The sequence below is a fragment of the Colius striatus genome, chromosome Z (assembly GCF_028858725.1).
Source record: "Colius striatus isolate bColStr4 chromosome Z, bColStr4.1.hap1, whole genome shotgun sequence".
NCBI lineage: Eukaryota > Metazoa > Chordata > Aves > Coliiformes > Coliidae > Colius > Colius striatus.
The window spans coordinates 62,710,015-62,729,314 of NC_084790.1; the positions used below are offsets into that span (position 1 = coordinate 62,710,015).

The 19,300-nt window shown below is 39.8% G+C and overlaps 1 protein-coding gene across 1 annotated transcript; it reads right to left on the bottom strand.

The window, feature by feature from the left end:
- Positions 1–5,272: 5,272 nt before the first annotated feature.
- Positions 5,273–19,244, bottom strand: CZH9orf85 (chromosome Z C9orf85 homolog). The gene is made up of 4 exons (XM_010201778.2): positions 18,768–19,244; positions 10,390–10,496; positions 7,919–8,032; positions 5,273–7,166 (listed from the first exon to the last, which is right to left on the bottom strand). Exons 1-4 carry the CDS (start codon positions 18,867–18,869, stop codon positions 6,983–6,985), a joined length of 507 nt encoding a protein of 168 aa, XP_010200080.1. The 5' UTR covers positions 18,870–19,244; the 3' UTR covers positions 5,273–6,982.
- Between the last annotated feature and the right edge of the window lie 56 nt (positions 19,245–19,300).

Consider the following 19,300-nt stretch of genomic DNA (forward strand, 5'->3'; position numbering starts at 1 on the left):
GAGACCTGGACAGGCTGGATGGCTGGGCAGAGAGAAATCTAATGAAATTCAACAAAGGCAAGTATAGAGTCTTGTATCTTGGAAAGAATAACCCTAAGTACCAGTACAGGCTGGGAAATAAATTGTTAGAGAGTAGTGTAGGGGAAAGGGACCTGGAGGTCCTGGTAGACAGCAGGATGAGTATGTGTTAGCAATGTGCCTTCGTGACCAAGAATGCCAATGGCATCCTGGGCTGTATTAGAAGGGTTGTGAGCAGCAGGTTGAGAAAGGTTCCCCTCCCCCTCTATTCTGCCCTCGTGAGACTGCATCTGGAATATTGTGTGCAGTTCTGGGCTCCTCAGGACAGGGAGCTCCTGGAGAGAGTTCAGCACAGGGCCACAAAGATGATGAAGTGAGCATCTCCTTTAAGACAAAAGGCAAAAGGAGCCGGGGCTCTTTAGCTTGGAGGAGACTGAGGGGTGACTTCATTAATGTTTACAAATACATAAAGGGTGGATGTCAGGAGGATGGAGCCAGGCAGTTCTCAGTGAGGTCCAATGATAGGACAAGGGGCAACAGGTACACGCTGGAACATGAGAGGTTCCAAAGAAAGAGAAGGAAAAACTTTTTCCCTGTGAGGGTGACAGAGTATTGGAACGGGCTGCCCAGACAGGTTGTGGAGTCTCCTCTGGAGACATTCAGAACCTGCCTGGATGAGTTCCTGTGTCCTGCTCTGGCAGGGGGGTTGGACTAGGTGATCTTTTGAGGTCCCTTCCAACCATTAAGATTCTGTGATTCTGTGATTTACAGGGTTTACTTTTCCTTCAAAATGGAAGGTTAGGGGTATTCCTGCATTTCTCTAGCAAAAAAATATTGTAGTGTCTTTTTATCCATTTGGCAAAGGCTTGTGGTTCATTTTGCTTTGCATACATCTCACAAACATCACCACTTTGATGCAAGCAGTTTGGTTTTTGTTCTGGAATTAACTTTTTTGCTGGTACTGCGAATAACCCAGTGTAATCAATTCTTGCTGTCAGTCAGAGGCTATATCAGCTCTCATTCAAGCTAGTGATTTTACAGTGCAGAACCACACGATGGGACAAAGACAGAAAAGGAACAAAACAGGAGAAAGAATAAGGTCTATGAGGAAAATATAATCAAGTCGTTACACATGTGGCATGCAATTACTGATTTAATATATGCTACAAGTTTAATTGCATGTACTATACGTAAACTATGGATATCCTTTACAGATTTTTTTTTACACATTATGTCACACTTCCCACATAGGATTTCAGAAAGAGCAAGCCAAGGGCAAGGAACATAGCTGAGAAAAACATTAGGTTCAGAAATGCAAGCAATGATAAAAAGAGAGATTTTAAGCAAGTGCTGATATTCAGGAACATGCATAATCTTTTTTTTTTTTTTTTGTACAAAAACATGTTGTTCTGTGTTTCATTTTTAAGAAAAATATTAAATTATTTGATATTGCTTTCAAAGCACTTTCAGTAATGAGACTACATTAGACTCTCTTGACTTGGGTTTTTAAAGCTGTATCAAAAGCAAGTGCAAGTACAGATGCTACACGTACCCGAAGCTCAGGTCAGGTTTTAATGGGTTGAATGCAGTCTTTCGTCTTTGTTTTCAGACGCTCGCATTCAAGCTTAATAACTGCTGACTGAATTATGAGTCCTATCCCTATTATTACAAATAGTCTGTTAGAGGTGACTTGTCCACAAATGTGTCCCTAGATAGAGTTACCTCACTGCAAATACTAGTGTATTTTCAACTGTTTTGAGGTTTAAATACCCTACTTTTCACCCTCACTGCATGTGATGACAGCATGTATGCAGAGCACATACTTTCTTTTTCATATGTAGTTTTGTATTTTAATAGCTTGCAGATAAAAGGCAGCCAGAAGAATGAAGCAAAATAGATGCTGACAGTGTGCATGACCAGCTGCCTAGGCAGATGACTATTAAGAATGTGTCTCCATGCTAGTTACAAACCTTTCCTCACTAACTCTGTAAATCAGCCTGATGCTTCCTCTAAGCAGAGGTAGCTTTGCATTTTCTACCAGCATCTATTTACTTGTGAGAACATCCAAAGAAAACGTATATAATTGTAGGGCTAGGTTATAAGGTGGCGTACATTTGATTACCTGCTATATTTTCCTCTATTTTCCTTGCTAATGCTATGATTTGCATCTCGGTATCTAAGAACACGCCCACTATGGGGAGAAAACTAGCCACCCTTTCCCTAACATTAGCCAGCAGTGTTATAAACCTTCAGAGGGCGGTATTATTTTAGTACTTTAGAGGAATACAGTTTAATCAGTATCCAAGATAGGAAGAGTTCAGTCCATCCAAATCTAGAAATAAATCATTGGGCATTGTTTTTTGTATTGTCTGATCATCATTGGTAGGCATTGGAAGGACCTTTAGAGATCACCTAGTCCAACCCCCCTTACTACAGGAGGTCCACCTAGATCAGGTCACACAGGAACATGTCCAGGCGGTTCTTGAAGACCTCCAAGGAAGGAGACTCCAAAGCCTCGCTGGGCAGCCTGTCTCAGTGCTCCATCACCCTCACGGTGAAACAGTTTTTTCTTATGTTTAAATGGAACTTTTTTTGTTCCAGCTTCATCCCATTACCCCTTGTACCTTTGCAAGGTACAATAGAAAAAAAGGGATGTCCCAACTCCCTGACATGCCCAATTTAGTTCCATCTCTGTGGAACTCCACTGGCCACAGGCCTCCAACTCTATTCTATGCCATTGATCACCACCCTCTGGGCTCTCTCATTCAGCCAGCTCTCGATCCACCTCACTGTCCACTCATCCAAGCCACACTGTCTGAGCTTTCTGATCAGGATGTTGTGGGAGACAGTGTCAAAAGCCTTGATGAAGTCAAGGTAGGTGACATCTGCTGCTCTCCCCTCATCTAGCCAGCTGCTTATGCCCTTGTAGAAGGCTCCCAGCTGGGTCAAACAGGATTTCCCCTTGGTGAATCCATGTTGACTCATCCTGATAATCACCTTTTCCTTCATATGTTCAGTGACAACATTCAGGATGAGTTGTTCCATCACCTTTCCAGGGATGGAGGTGAGGGTGACCAGCCTGTAGTTTCCTGGGTCATCCTTCCTGCCCTTTTTGAAGATTGGAGTGACATTGGCCTTTCTCCAGTCCTCAGGCACCTCGCCTGTCCTCCACGATTGTTAGAAAATGATGGAGAGCGGCTTAGCAACCACATCAGCCAGTTCTGATACTTCAAAACATTCAATGGTCAGATATCTCAGATACCTGTGAACTTCAACACAAAGATTGTTACAGACTTACAATGGGAGGCAGCATCATGTCCATACTGGACTCTCCTCATAACTGAATGAATCCAGGTTGTCCTGAGAAATCCTTGTATAAGGGAATTTGGTTTTCCTGAAACTTTGTACAAGTAACAAACACAAGTTCTGACAGCTCGAGCTTATGGTAAGCACTTCCTCTTGTGAAGTAAGGATCATCTTGAGTGCCTGCCTACCACATGCCAACAGTCCATTAGCTAATTAATTCTGTCAGTATTGAGTCATGCTTCATGAGGGTCGGTAACACTCCTAAGGACAATCAGTTAACAGGAATTCAACTGTGTCAGCAGCATTACCACATCACTTTTTTTTTCTTCAGATGACTAATTAACACCTATTATTCACTTCTTCAGAAATGTATTCAGTAAGGTATTCAGTAAGGAGCCACAAGTTCTGTTAAATTCTGGAAACTCACAAAACGTTATCCCAGGTAGCTAGTTTAACCTTCACCTCAGTATCCCACAGGTATGGTTACATTCCCTCTTTAAAGTTTACAAACACAATGTCAGTATTATTTGTGAAAGAAGAAGTAGAAACTTTTCAATCTCTCAATGAAAAGCTCTAAAGATTGTTCTTACTATGCAACTACCTTCAAGATTTTCTCAAAAATCTGACTTTTATCTCCCTTTTTTTTTTTAATTTCCTCATCTATGCATGACTTCACTGAAGATTGGGGTTTAAAGGGGTCCCACCCTTGCATAATCCCATTTCAGAAGTTCTTCACAAAAAAACCCAAACCAAAAATCCCCAAAAAATCTTAAAATTCAAAACTATTACTAAAGCCTTAGAAAACAGCTATCTTGCTGTAATTAAAAATATGTTCTAACTTCAGACAAAATTAAACAATACTAAAATTGTTCCTTTAATGCTTGTTAGACCTGCCATCAGTATAATACATCCTTTTTCCTATAATAGTAAATATGTTCAAACTCCAAGTTAGTATTTTTGCAAGCTGATTCAAAACCAGCATCACACATGGTTTCAGTTGCAGCAATCCTTTCCAGCAGCGTATCTTTTAAACGCAGTGATGACCAAAGGCAGAGCACTTGCCAGAATCAAAGGGTGTCTTCAGTGGTTGGACTAGCACCAGCCAGCCACCCCTGCAGCTGTGCTCACTCACGGCCAAGTCTCAGCAACTGCAGCATCAGCTGCCCACCTAAACTCCAAGCAGAGCATTAGTTATGTTGCATAGAGGCCAACTTCAGAGGACTTTCCCCAATGACTGTGTTTTGCTGCCACACATCTGTGTTACACCGCTCTTCCCCAGTACTGACAGGTTGTGTCAACACTTTGAGAAGAGAGTACGTCTCCTTATTTTCTTATTATACCACTCCTGTCAGTTCCATGACACATTTTCCTGTCATTTCAGGATTTCCTCTCACCTTTGGGCAAAGGGCTAGGCCATTACCCCATTTTTCCAAGTGGAAGAACACTTCCCATACATGTGTCACTTTCAAAAGGCAAGCTCACTTCTAATGACAGCCACAGTTGCCTCTTGAGAGAGACCCTTTCTGAAGCCAATTCTGGATTACTTATTAACTCCTCTCTACCCCCATGGCCGCAGTGCGTGAGGGAGGATCGTCCTTGTGCACTCTGTCGACATTATTATTGACATCAACTGGCAGGACAATAGGCAATGTCGCAGCACATCAGACGTCACTGCTGTCCTGTTGGGAGGACCTATCTGTCAATGCAGTATGACCTTCAGGCCAATTTCCAGTCACTTATAAACACACCAGACAACCTCTTTTTCTGCTGCTAAGCACCTTTTGGCACTTTGCAGCTTCACTGACTCTGTTCCAAGACAAACCATTGTCTTTGTATACATTTTAAACTTCTGGTTTTCTTGGTTTTTATTAGTTGCACTTAAGTGTGAAAGAATGAGTATTGTTTTACCACAAAACTAGTGGCTTCGCTTACAAATAACATATTTATAGAATGAGTGGGGAAAGGCAATGGGTCGTCTGGGTCATCAGGCCTAGTCCTTTATGACCGCAAACAACTACGTAATAAGCAACAACAAAAGGACACAGAGCATCACCCCAACACTTAGTAAACTTTAGACTTTGTCTCAGTGAAAAGTCACAAAAGTCACATTGCATCACGTGAACAGAGAAGACAAGTAGAATATTTTTCAATAGTTTACTGCTAGTGGGCATCACAAAACACTCAGCAAAAACCTACCTATGCAGAAGATCTACATGGGACAGAAAAATCAAGGGTCTTAGGGAATCATGTTTTTCAAAAGCACAAGGGCAACACAAAAAAGGAACAACAGAAAAAAAAGAAAAAACAAGCTGATTACTAGTGTGTATTACATATTAAGATACAAATAGTTTAGAAAAGGTGAAAGTGTTTTGATAATTTTTACAGTTTTATGTATAGTGACAAGCACCTACACAGTTAAAAAAACTAGTCCATGACTTTAGAATTCTTTTGTATTTTGCTGATACCTGTATTTGTCAATACTAAAAAATTAAAATAATTAAAATACTAAATCATTGTCCTTTTGAGTTTCTAGACTGTTGACTGTTGCATGTCTTAGTACTTCACATACTGGTAACTAGATTTTTTCTAAAGTTAATGTCAATTGCAGCAGCCACAGGGTGGCTATCTCTAGCCCAAGCACAAAGTTCCCATATCTCCCCCATTGAGGGGGAGGGGAACAATTATCACAGAGCAGAGGTCCTTCACAATTCAATTTGAAGATGGTAGTTTGAGAATGAAATTTTTCTACGCCGACTACTGAAAATCAGGCAGAAAAACGAGGCAAATGTGTCATAGGTTAAACCATTTAATTACTAGGAAGTACTTCTTCAGCTTTATTTGTAGAGGTAGCAGACAATACAGATGAAATCAAACCATCCTGAATCCCATAAAAGGTATACTGCAAATTCAGTTAAAATCTTCCTATAGTTCAATCTACATTGAAGTACCCCTAGAAAGAACTGAAAATCAGGAAGAGAGTAACTACATAAGCATCAACACGCAAGTCTTCTTGTATCAGAGTAAACTACATTAGATCTGCAGTCAAAGAAAAAGGAAGTGTGAGACCTGTTACATGAAACTCTAAAAAATCTTTTATGTTCTACAATTTTGTAACATATATTCATATATGGCAAATAAGCATTAACATCTCATGAATTGTTCTGGTGAAGGCATTTAGGCTCTCTTGTTTTTTGGCACAGAAAAGAAACAGGCATAAAGGTAATGACCACTTGTTTTTTTTTAACCTTGTTTGGAAACACATTTACGCAAACTTACAAGTTCTTGCTTCAGCAAACTATTAGAGCTGGTTTAGCTCTTCCTTTTTGTGACAAAACTCTGTATGTATTCTAGACTTTCATGTAGCTTTCCAAGAGGCAATATAACAGTCAAGTAATACTCAATTTAGAACAACTACACAAAGAGGCTTTATTCCAGAGAAACACTAAGTTGTTACATGTATGCAAGAAAAATTAAATTTATGATCTCTTCATGAGAAATTCTGCTCTAGATACAAAACCATAGTTATTTATACAAACCCTTCAACAAGCATCATAATACTCAGTGCCAACATTTATATGCAACGACCTCACATGTAGAATCAGGTTTTCTGAGTAGTTTAAGGTAAACATTTTGATTGTATGTAGTCTCCCACACCAACTCAACCTTTTAGATCTGGCCTTTCAAAACTCATACTTTTGAATTGTTCTTCAAGCTCATCAGAATCTTTGTCATTGTCTGTACTATTGTTGTTTGTATCAAAATCCAGCTCATCCTCCAATCCACTGCTCTCTTTGTCATTTTTAGTAGTCACACTCTCGGTTCTATCTTGTCCATTATCAATCCTGCAGAAAGCAAGAGCATGTTAATCACCATCCACTTCCGGAATTTATTTTTCTTTTGAACGAGAATGGAATGGAAGGTAGAATACTCTACCAGGGATGGAAGGAGGCAGAAGTGGGAGGAAAAGGAGAGGGACAATAATCTGAAGTTATGTCAAACAGGAAAGATATAAAAGACAGTAGAAGATAAAAGAAGAAAAAGAAAAATATAAATAGCTTAAACAACTAAGCAATCACTGGCCAGTTATCACAAATTAGTAAATTAATACATGATACTCAATAAGACAAAACTCTAGTAAAGGAATAAATAAAAAAAAAAACTCTGCTAAATATATTGCAGTAACCATGCTCAATATCAACCCTTGTTTACTTTTTTTTTCTGTTCACTAGTAATGAATCATCAAATGACTGACAAAATGCAACAGTAAATTGGCTTATGCATATTTTATGGTGCTTTATATAAAAATCAATTTTGAAGTGCTTACTTCCTAAGGAAGACATGCAATTTACCCTTCAGTATTAAAAGTGTTTTACGCAAGAAAGACTTATTTTAGTCCAGCCCCACTAACATAAATAGCCATTCGCCCCTAGTTTCATACGAAGAAAGTGACAGTAATGACTCCTACTGATTCCTGTCAGGATTATTCAGGATATGGCATGAAGTACAACAGCTTCCTGGCAGTTTTCAAACAAGCTTTATTAAAAGAGGAACAAACAGTACAGTACTGAAAGTACATAGCCTGTGAGCTACTTACGGGATTACTATTTCTTCTTCTTTTCCACATTTAGCACAAACTTCTAGTTTACCAGCACATGGTCGACAAATAATGTGGTAAGGATCTTTTACAGTCTTCTGAAGGCACTTCACGCTATGAAGAGAAAGAAAATATGATTAAAGAAAATATTTGTGGACACTTATTAAACACGTTAAGATTATAGAAGGTAGAACTGTCCAAGAGAGCACCAGTTCCTCCAAGCCCAGGACCAGTGTGTTCCAACATGCAAGAAAGGACGAAAAGGAGGTAGGAGGCCTCCATGGATGAGTAAGGATCTGCTGAAACAACTCAGGCAAAAAGCAGCCATCTATTAGAGGTGGAAAAAGGGGCTGGCTTCTTGGGAAGAGTATAGGAATATTGCCAGGGCATGCAGAGGTGCAACTAGGAAGGCTAAAGCCATTCTAGAATGAAATCTAGCCAGGAAAGTTAAAGACAGTATTATGGCATTTTTCGTGTACATCAGTAGCAGAAGGAATGTGGGTCTGCTGCTAAACACTGAGAGTGCCCTGGTGACCAAGGATGCAGAGGAGGCCAAACTACTGAATGCCTTCTTTACTTCAGTCTTTATGGCCAAGGCCAGCCCTCAGGAAGTCCAGTCTGGCAAGGACAGTAGGATGGCCAGGACAGCAAAGGACTTGCCCTGGGTGGAAGAGAAAGAGCTTAAAGAACTGTTGGGCAAGCTTAAGGCTCATAAGTCAATGGGGCCTGATGGGATGCATCCTAGACTGCTGAGAGAGCTGGCTGATGTGATTGCTAAGCCTCTCTCCACCATTTCTGAACAACTATAGAGGACAGCCAAGGTGCCTGAGGACTGGAGAAAGGCCAATGTCACGCCAGTCTTCAAAAAGGGCAGGAAGGATGACCCAGGAAACTACAGGCCAGTCAGCCTCACCTCCATCTCTAGAAAGATGATGGAACAACTCATCCTGAAATTCATCACTAAATACATGAAGGATAAGATGGTTATCAGGGGGAGTCAACATGGATTCACCAAGGGGAAATCCTGTTTGACCAACCTGAGAGCCTTCAATGAGGGCATAACCGACTGGCTAGATGAGGGGAGAGCAGTGGATGTCATCTACCTTGACTTCAACAAGACTTTTAACACTATGTCCCACAACATCCTGATCAGAAAGCTCAGACAATGTGAGTCACCATATAATCACCTTTTTAATGTCCATGTGTTTACTTCACTTAGAAATCTCATACATATCTTCATTAGATAATGGCCCACTCAGCCATTGTACTGCCATAGGTGGGCTGGAAACTACCACCTGTAGAGCTAGAATGGTCCACTGCCCAATCCACTTGTTAAAAAATGGTATATGATGGAAAACATCATATATTCTGTCATAAGTGGCTGTCCCACAATGCCACTTTTTCTATTCCCAATGCTTCTCTTACATGCTGTTTTGCCTGGTTTTTTTCTAATATGAAAAGAAGGGTAAAAATGTTTACTAAAACCAAAATACTCGTTATGTATGATTTCATTTTAAAAAGTCAAATTTCCTACAGGTGGCAACATATTATGAACAATTATTCCTTCTCTTTTAACCTACTGCAAATCCTTCAGGGAACTGCACAGATATATTCACAGAACTTTTTCAAGCAGTTCGTAAGTATCTAGAAGTATGTGAGAACAACACACAATTGCAAAGGGAGCTACTGTGACAAACTAGCTATATGATACACCACAGCCCAGTCATCACTTCGAGTTCAATGTTTCACTGTTGAAATACTGGCAGTGTCTGCAGCCAAGAGGTAATAGGTCTGCAGCTGAGCAAGTAAGAAGGAAGCAGAGAAAATTAACCTGCAAACTTATCTATTATTTTACCACTTCAGTTATGTACTTATCCCCAAACACCTAATACAGAACTATATGCAAACAATGCTAAATAGCTAATATTTAAGACTAAGGTTTCATATACAAAAAGAGAGAATGTGCTAAGAGGCAATGAAAAGCAGGTATTGCAAACATTTTGTAAGAATTGAGGCCTCAGTAATGTTGAGAACAGTGTTGCTAATGAATTTTCATATGACACAAATTACAGCCTTCCTCTCATTTCTCTACTAGAAAGACTTTTTGAACAATAAAAGTTAAGAGCTGTGCAGATTTAATGCACTACTCTTGACTTGCAATAAGACCTTAGAAAATCATGTTACAACTGGTTCAGGTTTGACTTTTTGTTCAGGAGGACATACTGATGGTTTTGGAAACTTACAGGTCCATAGTTCAAGCATTTTAACAGTGAAAACAGAAGCAGTTGCTTTTCCACTATTTTTAATATAAAAGATTAATTAATTAGAAAATAAACACTGCATGTATACTGTCATTGCAGACTCCAAATTTGAAAAATGTCACCTGGAAGACGCCACTACCTGTGAGTTTCCAAATGTTTTCCAAAAAGTTCACAAACCATACCATCAATGATTAAGGTGCCTTGACTCACCATTTTTTAGGTTTTGATAGTAGTTTGTACTTGCTGAATTTTACTCGCCACTCCAAGATACCTTTGCAATGCTGACACACTCCATCGTGAAGTTTTGCATTTATTTTCTGAATAATAAAAATGAGAATAGATTGAAGATTTCTTACTCTAAAAACTACAGTCATGTTTAGAAAGCATTTCCACTCATCGTGTGATTAATACAGTATTTTAAAAGATGATTGCTTGATACTAACATAAGCATTTCATATAAAGTTACTGATAGCAATATTCTTCAGTGGAAAGATTGACGAGTCTTTTATCAATATTCATTATTATTATTATCATCACTATCACTTTAATATTGTTAGTACTAGTACTTATTTATGCTATTATATGAATAATAATGGGTTACTATAGTTTTTTTTTAATCTCTAGAGATTTTACAAAAAAAAATAAGTAGGAATAAGCCTTGAAACACAGTTTTATCCAAAGGAAACTACTCATTACTGCTCAAGCTACCACTACACTACATACTTTAAGTAAGTAGTCTCAGGATTTTTCCTTGGATCACAATAAAGTAGAATCCATACATTCTTTGTAGCCAAATCATTCAATGTCTCTTTCACCATAAACTTTATGAAAAAGTATCTAAGATCAAATGATCATTTATACTACTTTATATCCTAAAAACAATGCAAAGCTTACCTTAAGATTTTATTTTATCTGCTCAGGAGTACATAACATCAATCAGTCAGTACTATTTGCTCAAGAGAAGTTATTCTGAGATGAGCGGTAGTACCAAACCATACTGTTACCTTAAGTAGCAATCAACATTTACTTGTACATTCAAACTACTTTTATTTCATCTCTAAAAAAGCAGGCAGTAACTTTATCTATCATATAGTTGCACATTTTCATTCAGAACTTAGAAAAAAGAATTTTCACAACTATAAAAATGCATATAGCAAAAAACCTTTCAATAGTGTCTTTTTTAAGAGAGCTTAAAAATGGCTATGGTACCAAAATTACATAACTAACAAAGTCTGAAACACATTTATTTCTTAGAATATCTAAAAGCTCATTGGAACAGATTCTGCATTAATTTGGATTAGAGATTATTATACTTTTATAAATAAATTGAAAAGATATTCTATGCATACATTAACTGAAATAACTTTCTGTTTTCATGACCCATAAGAACTTCTTACTAATCACAAAACACAAGTTCTACATCAACATGCAAGACAGAAGAACAAGCCTAGCTTTACAAATACAGTATCTTGCTCTATGTGTGGTAGAGGAAATGCTACTTACAGTGAGACTATGCTATAAGATGTGTTTTCTTTTCATTTTTACTAAATTTCAGTGTTGCACTGAACTGAAGATGTGGCAATTTTTGGTTTTGGCTGGTTCAGTGAAAAGACAGCAAGCATTTTTTTCAAATTATAGAAGAAATACTTTTGATGTTAAAAAAAAAAAAACACATGGTTTTGCAGAATGCTTGACTATTGAATACAGAAAGTTCTGGTTCTGATGACAGCCATGCCTTTGAATTAAATTTTCCAAGAAACAGAAACATTTGGCTAATGGAGAAACCTTTAGAGAGAAGAAAATCATCAGTAAGCTCTCAGCAGATATCTGTTAAAGGGCTAGCAAATCAAACTGCTCACAGCACTGGCTGTGTTCATTTGTTCAAAATTCATTAAATTTGATGATAAGCCTTCTTTTCAGTATTTGACTAGCACAAAGTAAGGCTTCAAGTAGTATAGCCTGAATAAGCTTCTAATAACCTGCAAAATTAGTCTGAACTTCCCCATTCTTCCTTTCACTCTCATGACTTCCATTAATTAGTATACACTTGTGATTTGTATTCCCAGGTGTTCCTTTACTGTGATCAATTATTTGCTAATACAGAATCAAATAAACGTCAAAAGGCTGCAATAGTTTAAGCTGAAGACAGCTGTTTGTCTTTCCAAAAGGAGTTTGCTTCCTTGATGAAAATTATATTGTTTCCAGTAATAACTTCTGACACCACAGCTGGGGATGGCAGCCCTGTTACTAAGTGATGCAGAGACAGGCTCAGCAATGCATAATGCACTTGGAATGCAAGAGGCCATGCTCACATGTGGCATAAACAGTGCAGAAGAACAAAACAGAAATTACATTCACCTCTCATCTGAAGGAAATTCAAAGTTTGTCCAGTTGGCAGCCTATTACAAATTCTGCTAAACATCTGCTACAGAACAAGGAAATATGCACAATTATTATTAATGGAGCTTTATGAAGCTCTCTCCCCTCCCAATATGCTTATCATTTGCCTCCAGAATACATAACAGTCATACGATGACTAATTTCTTTTGTTTTATCAACTGAAACACAGGCCATCCCAAATTCTAAAGATGCCTTTTCATGCAAGGCCAAGAAACTAGTCACGTGGCATAAGACTATATTATTGAGACTTCTTTACCTTTGCTTTGAACAACAAAGCCCTGCCTCTGATGCCCTCACCCCAAACATTAGTCGTCCCTCTGTATTAACACATTGTTCCACTATTGGAAAATGTTTTCAGAAGATAAGCGACACGCAAAAATCTCTAAAGTAAAATAAAGTTAATGTAACTCAATTGCACAGCAACAATCACATTAATGACATAAAAGCAATGAGTCTCTATCAGATCTGTCAGGGGTATCTAGATTACTTCTACACACAGTCACATTTGAACTATTTCATTTTCTTGGTATGACCAGCAACATTTCAAACATCCAGTGCAAAGATAGGGATTAAGAACATGGACCAAAATGCTGACTAAGGGTCTTCTGCCATTATGAAGATGACATTTATGTGTTAAACTTAAGATCCTAATCCAGGCAATAAAAATGGTTGAACTTTTCAGCATAGTCACCTGGAGGACCACAAACCTTACACAGCAACTCAGAGAAACCACATGGTATCTGCTCAGAAGATAAAAACTGGCAGAAAGCTAGTAGCTTTTAAGATTTAATTTCCTACTTCTAAGAGGCAGGAGGCACATATTAACAGCAGTGCCTCGTCCTTCCCTTCAGCAATTTCCGGTATTTTTTACTCAATGTTGGCACTTGAAGTATGGGGTGGTGCAGTTAATCATTGCCTCAACACATCTGAATGACAGACTGTGACTCTACAATCCTCCTACTAGGCTGCTGATTTAGAAAGTCAGTAAGAACAATGGACTGATGTAAAGCAAGCAAAGAAGCAAAGAAAGCCATCCCTAATGGAAGATATGGATAAGCTGCCGTTTCTTCAGATTTTTAAATCACCAAAGAAACATGTGAGAATAAGTTCTCCTAAAAAATTGGAAGAGATGTTCCTGGTATCTCAGTTCCCAGCCAAATTGGGGAAATCATTAGTAATATCAAAGTATCCTGCTTACTTTTCATATTAATATTCACTTTTAATATATTTTGCGCATTGTTTAGATTTTCATATATTCGTATTTTCTTCCTTTCAGCCATTTAATAACTTGTTTTCCTTTAAGGGTACAAAAAAACAACAACCCACACAAACACCTGAATAATGCCTGTCAACTTCATTATTCCCTTTCAACCTTTCTGCCTAGCTTTTATGTACATAGTCAGATCTCATACACAAAGAGGTGGTAGTGCTTACCACCTTAGGGGTAAGCTTAGCCTAAAATGGATTTCTTGGTGTGAGAACTACTCTGAGAAGTTAGATTCTGTTTCTGTCACAGCAGGTTTCTGGTTTTGTTGAATTGGGGTTTTTTAATGCACATTTCCCTGTCAATAGCTCTTTTCTCTTTTACTATACTTTCGTCCAAGGACAAATGGAACTCATTCAGTGCTTACATAATGTCTATATATCTTCGAGAGAAATTACACTTACGCAATACAGACATACATAAACAGTTTTAAAGCATACAGTCAGAAAATATTCTATGTGCATATTATATACACACTGTCAGGTCAACTACATTAAGGAAACAGCACCCTCTGTATGCTCACGTAACCCAATATTAAATCATTTAACAACCCGCCAAAAGCAATTCAGAATGTATTAAAGTAAATACACGCACCTACACCTACTAAGTTGGCACACAAAATAATCCCTAGATTAAGCTAACACTAAAGCACTCACAAGCAATATGTAATGATGGTGTTTCAAAGAAGCCTCACTGTCTGTCTGGAAGTTTCTAATTATTTATGAATCCATGGCTATTTCGATTTATTGTATTGAAAGCAGACTACTGAGGCCTACGCCAGTGGTCTATTCTGCTGTGAATGAAATGTGAATGGCATCCATAAACTTCCTTGTCAGAAGCACTAGCAATATTGCTTCAATCAATAAGGCTAAATGCAGCATTTCTGAATAACTAGTTATGTCAGAAAAAAACTCCAAAACACAAGATCTCCAGCACATGACTACAACGCACTGAGAGTAGACCAGTGCAGGCTAATAAACATGAAACTGATATGAGATACCAGCTTTTCAAGGTTCTACTAGCCATTTCATGGTTTGAAATCAAGTCCCCAAAGACCTTTACTTGCTCACATATTATATCAGTATTACTTTAAATCCATTTTATACACAGGTATTTTCTCATCTCTTTCTAAAGAAAAGTGTAGTTAACATTTTAACTAAAGTCTTAAAGTATTTCTTATATCCATAACAGTTACATATGGATGGCTATGTAGCTAGTATTTAACGCCTTTTCAAATGTTGTTGATATGGACTTTAAAATACATTAAATCAAAAGCTTTCTCTAAGCCAAATTCCAAGTGGCCATCTTGTAGATCAAGATGTTTAGCTTTCTTCAGATCAGTGACCATGGATCTGAAAATATGCAAGTAACCAGCAAAGAAACATACACACTTGGAAGGACCAATAGTCAACTATCATCCTCTTCCCCACAAAGACCTAAACACACATACGCTCACTCATTCTCCTCCACCTCCGCCCCAGCCAAGTTAGATTAGAGTCCAGAATAGAAGTCACGCTTGCTCCTCTTTTCATTAAACCAAAGGCTATAACCCAGGCTGGAATGCACTCTGAACCCAAAATGAGAGGGGTAGCTAGAGAGTTGGCTTCAGCTTACCCAGCCACTCTATGCTGCAGCAAGAACAGAAACTAACAAAACTCCAATACTATTATCTGACAAGTCCAGTCAGCTATTGGTTTATCTGCATGTCCCCTCCAAGCTTCAGGTCATGATCACTGGCTCAGAATTTAAACTCTGTATTCATCTGTTCTATTACAACTGCCTTCCCACAGTCTTGACCAATGTGTCCACCAAAACAAGTTATTTATCCATACAGGCAGCTGAAGAAGTAGTTAACATGAACACTGTGCTGAAGCTGAAGTTCAGAGTTAATAACCTCTGAAATTTAGGGAAACACGGATTATCATCTGAGGCATACTTAATGAGAGGAAAGAAATGGACAAACACTTCAGTCATTTGGGTTTAAATGTGAATCGCTTTGTGGTTTACCATCTTATTACAATGGAGTTCTAAATGTTCTCATACAATGCTATTTGCTTTCATCTCTAGAACTACTCCAGCTTCCATGTTGACTTATGTAGTATGCTTTACATAAAATGTATATTCATATAAGATAATGTACATTCCTCAACTCAGTGCCACAAATGGCTCTCTGGAATATACCATGTGCAGCAAGTACTCATAACCAAATGCCAAAACACACTGTGTTGTTAGATAATGAGTCTTACCCTGTCCTGGGTCTCCCTTCTTCAGTTTATCCTAGGATGTGAGGCTTCCCAGCACTGTCACATGTAGTTACAGAAGAGAGACGGTGTTCTTTGTTACACAGGTATTCCACTGCAACTGGCCTATCCCAGAGTAATGCCACAGACTGAGGAAAAACAGATGGCTCTTTTGGCATCTCCTACAAGTAATCTATGTTCCTTAAGATTGGAAAATGGATGCCAAGGTCAGTGTCACACAGAGAGCACAAAACCTTTCAAAAAAACACAAAACAACTGGATAATGACTGCCATCTGGGAAAAGTCAAAAGACTATTAAATCAGTTTCCTCTGCAGACACTGCTTTGCTGAGAGAAGAAGCAATAGCACTGCAAATAGTACCTCAACTCCACCACTAATACAACCTGAATCTATTCAACTGTAATATTCAACACTGCTAAAGCAGTTCACAAATACAGCGGGATAAAAAACCCAAAACCAATAAAAATTAAAACTAAAACATATTTGGCATGCTTTGAAGACAGCACTGTATTGGACAATGCATAAGAGTAGTCAAAGATCGGCCAAATAGCTAATAAACAAACAAATTAAATCTTAACAGTGATTTAAAGGAGATCCCTTCTTTGAGAGCTCTGAGAAGTCTGCTGACCTAGAGAGAGGTGGAAGAATGTCCTACTCTTGTATCCATCCCTGTGATCAAAATGCTGTCATTTCTTCCTTTCCCTCACCACACCTTAAATGGCTGTGACACATTAGATCACTGAGGACTAAACAAGAAAGACATGTAAAACTGTCACCATTCAAGCACATTATTTTCAAATTTCTCAAACAGTGGAATCGGGCCTAGTCAGCTTGACAAAGACCCCTGTGTATCCCTCAGAGCTAGCATTTGTACATGATAGATGGAATACCAAAAAGAAAAACGTATCTTTTCCCTTCACCACACACTATTTGACCCTCAAATAAATAAATAGCACCTTCTCCAAGAAGCTTCTTCCCTGTGTTCAGCCATCTCCTGGAACTGGCCAAAACAGAGAAATCATTTGCTTCAAAGAGAAACAAAAAAGACATAGTCCCATATCACAGCAAATGCTTGCAGGGAATCTTGGCTACATTCAAAAACTTAAAAAAACATGTTCTTCAACTGAGTGCATGGGACTGTGCAGACAGTTCTATATGGTGTAAAACATTTTAAAAGGGAAGAAAAACAGACATGTAGGTATTAAAGTGATTACTTCAGCTACAAAATTGATGTCAGAATTCAGTTCCTCTTTGAAGACTTTTCTGATAGACCAGCTCTCTAGGATATTTGTGTGTGTGTGTGTATGTGTGTAGAGGCCAGACAAGAAAATACTTCTCCTATCAGGGATCATGCAGTGATTCACACAATAAGTAACACTGGCACTGCCAAAAGCCCCAGGAAAGCAGCCTGTTCAACTGGCGCAGACAGTCCCACAGTGTCTTAAAAAAAACCAAAATAACAAACATACATAAAATTTTTTTTTTTTTTTGCCATTGCTTTAACTTTCTGCTTTCCATCTTCTCGGTTCTTTTCAATGACTCAGGTTCAATTAAAGGGATACTGGCATAACCATAATAGCACCAGATAAACCTCTTCTAGAATGCTCACCTTGTGCTCTATTTTATTTACCTCACTTAGTTTAAGTTTGCAAGACAAAACTTCCCACTTTCACGTTGCTACTGCTCAGGCATACTGCTTGGTCTTCTTCCTCTCCCACACTGCTATGTTACCACAACTATAAGCACAGAGCGTGTTCCAAAAATATATTGTAAGCCATTTCCTTTCCCTTGCTTGGAAACAAATAAAGACAACAATGGTCTTCTGCAACAATAGAGCAAAAATATCAAACCCTGATAACGCGGGTGGACAAATGCACTGATAAGACTGCTAAATACACCTCTCCATTAAAACCCTTCAAGATTTTTTTTCAAAGCCTTAAAGTGAACTTTTAAAAGCTGTCTCAGAGGTATGCAAACTGATTATATGGACGACAAGGAGTTGTCCAGCACAGATTCTGAAAATGCTAAGATGTTTGAAACTAGCCACAAGCTTTGAAAGGACCAAACACCTTTCGAGAAGTCAAGCAGAACCTGCAGACTGCACAAAAGTAAATGCTTTATTTCAAGCTTCCCCTTAGTAATTATTTGGCTTAGTGAGGGCCTCTCACGTCATGAATACAACTTCAGGATCACATAACTTATTTGCTTAAGCAACAGCCGGAGAGACGTGCCTGAGCAACTGCCGACTAAAATGACTTATTTACAGATTACCGCCTTAACACTGCAGCGAAACTTTGGGGCAGGCCCGGGCCAAAGGTTTCTCCACCGCTGCCGTGATAAGGTTTGCTCTAGTGTAGGCCTTCGTTTGCCCTCCTGAAGCTCCCCCAGCCCCGCGGCAGAAGGCCGCACATGAACAGGTCACCGCTTTAAAGGGACCTGTGAACCCAGCACGCCGCACAGGCCCCCGCTAACTCCTTCGGCGACAGACACTTTCCGCCGCTCCGCCCCACAACCTCTCCGTCACCACAAGACGAGTGGCCGCCCCTCTCCGCCCGTGACGCACCGACACGGTGCTCTGCCAGAAGAGAAGACGAGAGGAAGCGATGTGAGGGGAAAGGAGCGAAGCGGTCCCCGTCCCGACCCGAAGCGACCTTGCCCCCTACCTTGCGCCGGGCGCTGGTGTCGTACTTATCGTTCCTGAAGGCGTGCGCGTTCTGGTAGCGCTGGGGCCGCGTGCGCGACACGTTCCCCTTCTCCGAGCTCATCCCCCGGGCAACAGCCGCTGCCGGCGACACCTGCCCCGGAACCGCTCCGTACCCGCTGGCTCACCATTGGCTCGGGGCGGCGTCAGCACAGCTCCTCCACGCACGAGGGTTCACCGCCTCCTCGGCGCTTCCCGCCCACTCGCGTTCCAGCGGAGGCTCAGTGGCCGGAGCAGCGCTGCGGTCTGCGCCTCCATTGGCGGGCTGCAGCCGGCGGCCAGTCCCGCCCCGCCGCCCCCCTGTTCGCTCCGGCACCCGCTCGAGCCGATGTAGTCGCTCGGCGAGGTGAGGGGGACGCCGCTTGGTTAGGCCGCGGGGAGAGCCGCCTTCCAGGGGCCGGGAGTTCTTTGCCGCAGAGCGCGGCCGTGGTACTGCGGGCGCCGGCAGGGGCCGGGGCGTTGACAGCCGCCCGCCGCCGCGCCGTTACTCAGCAC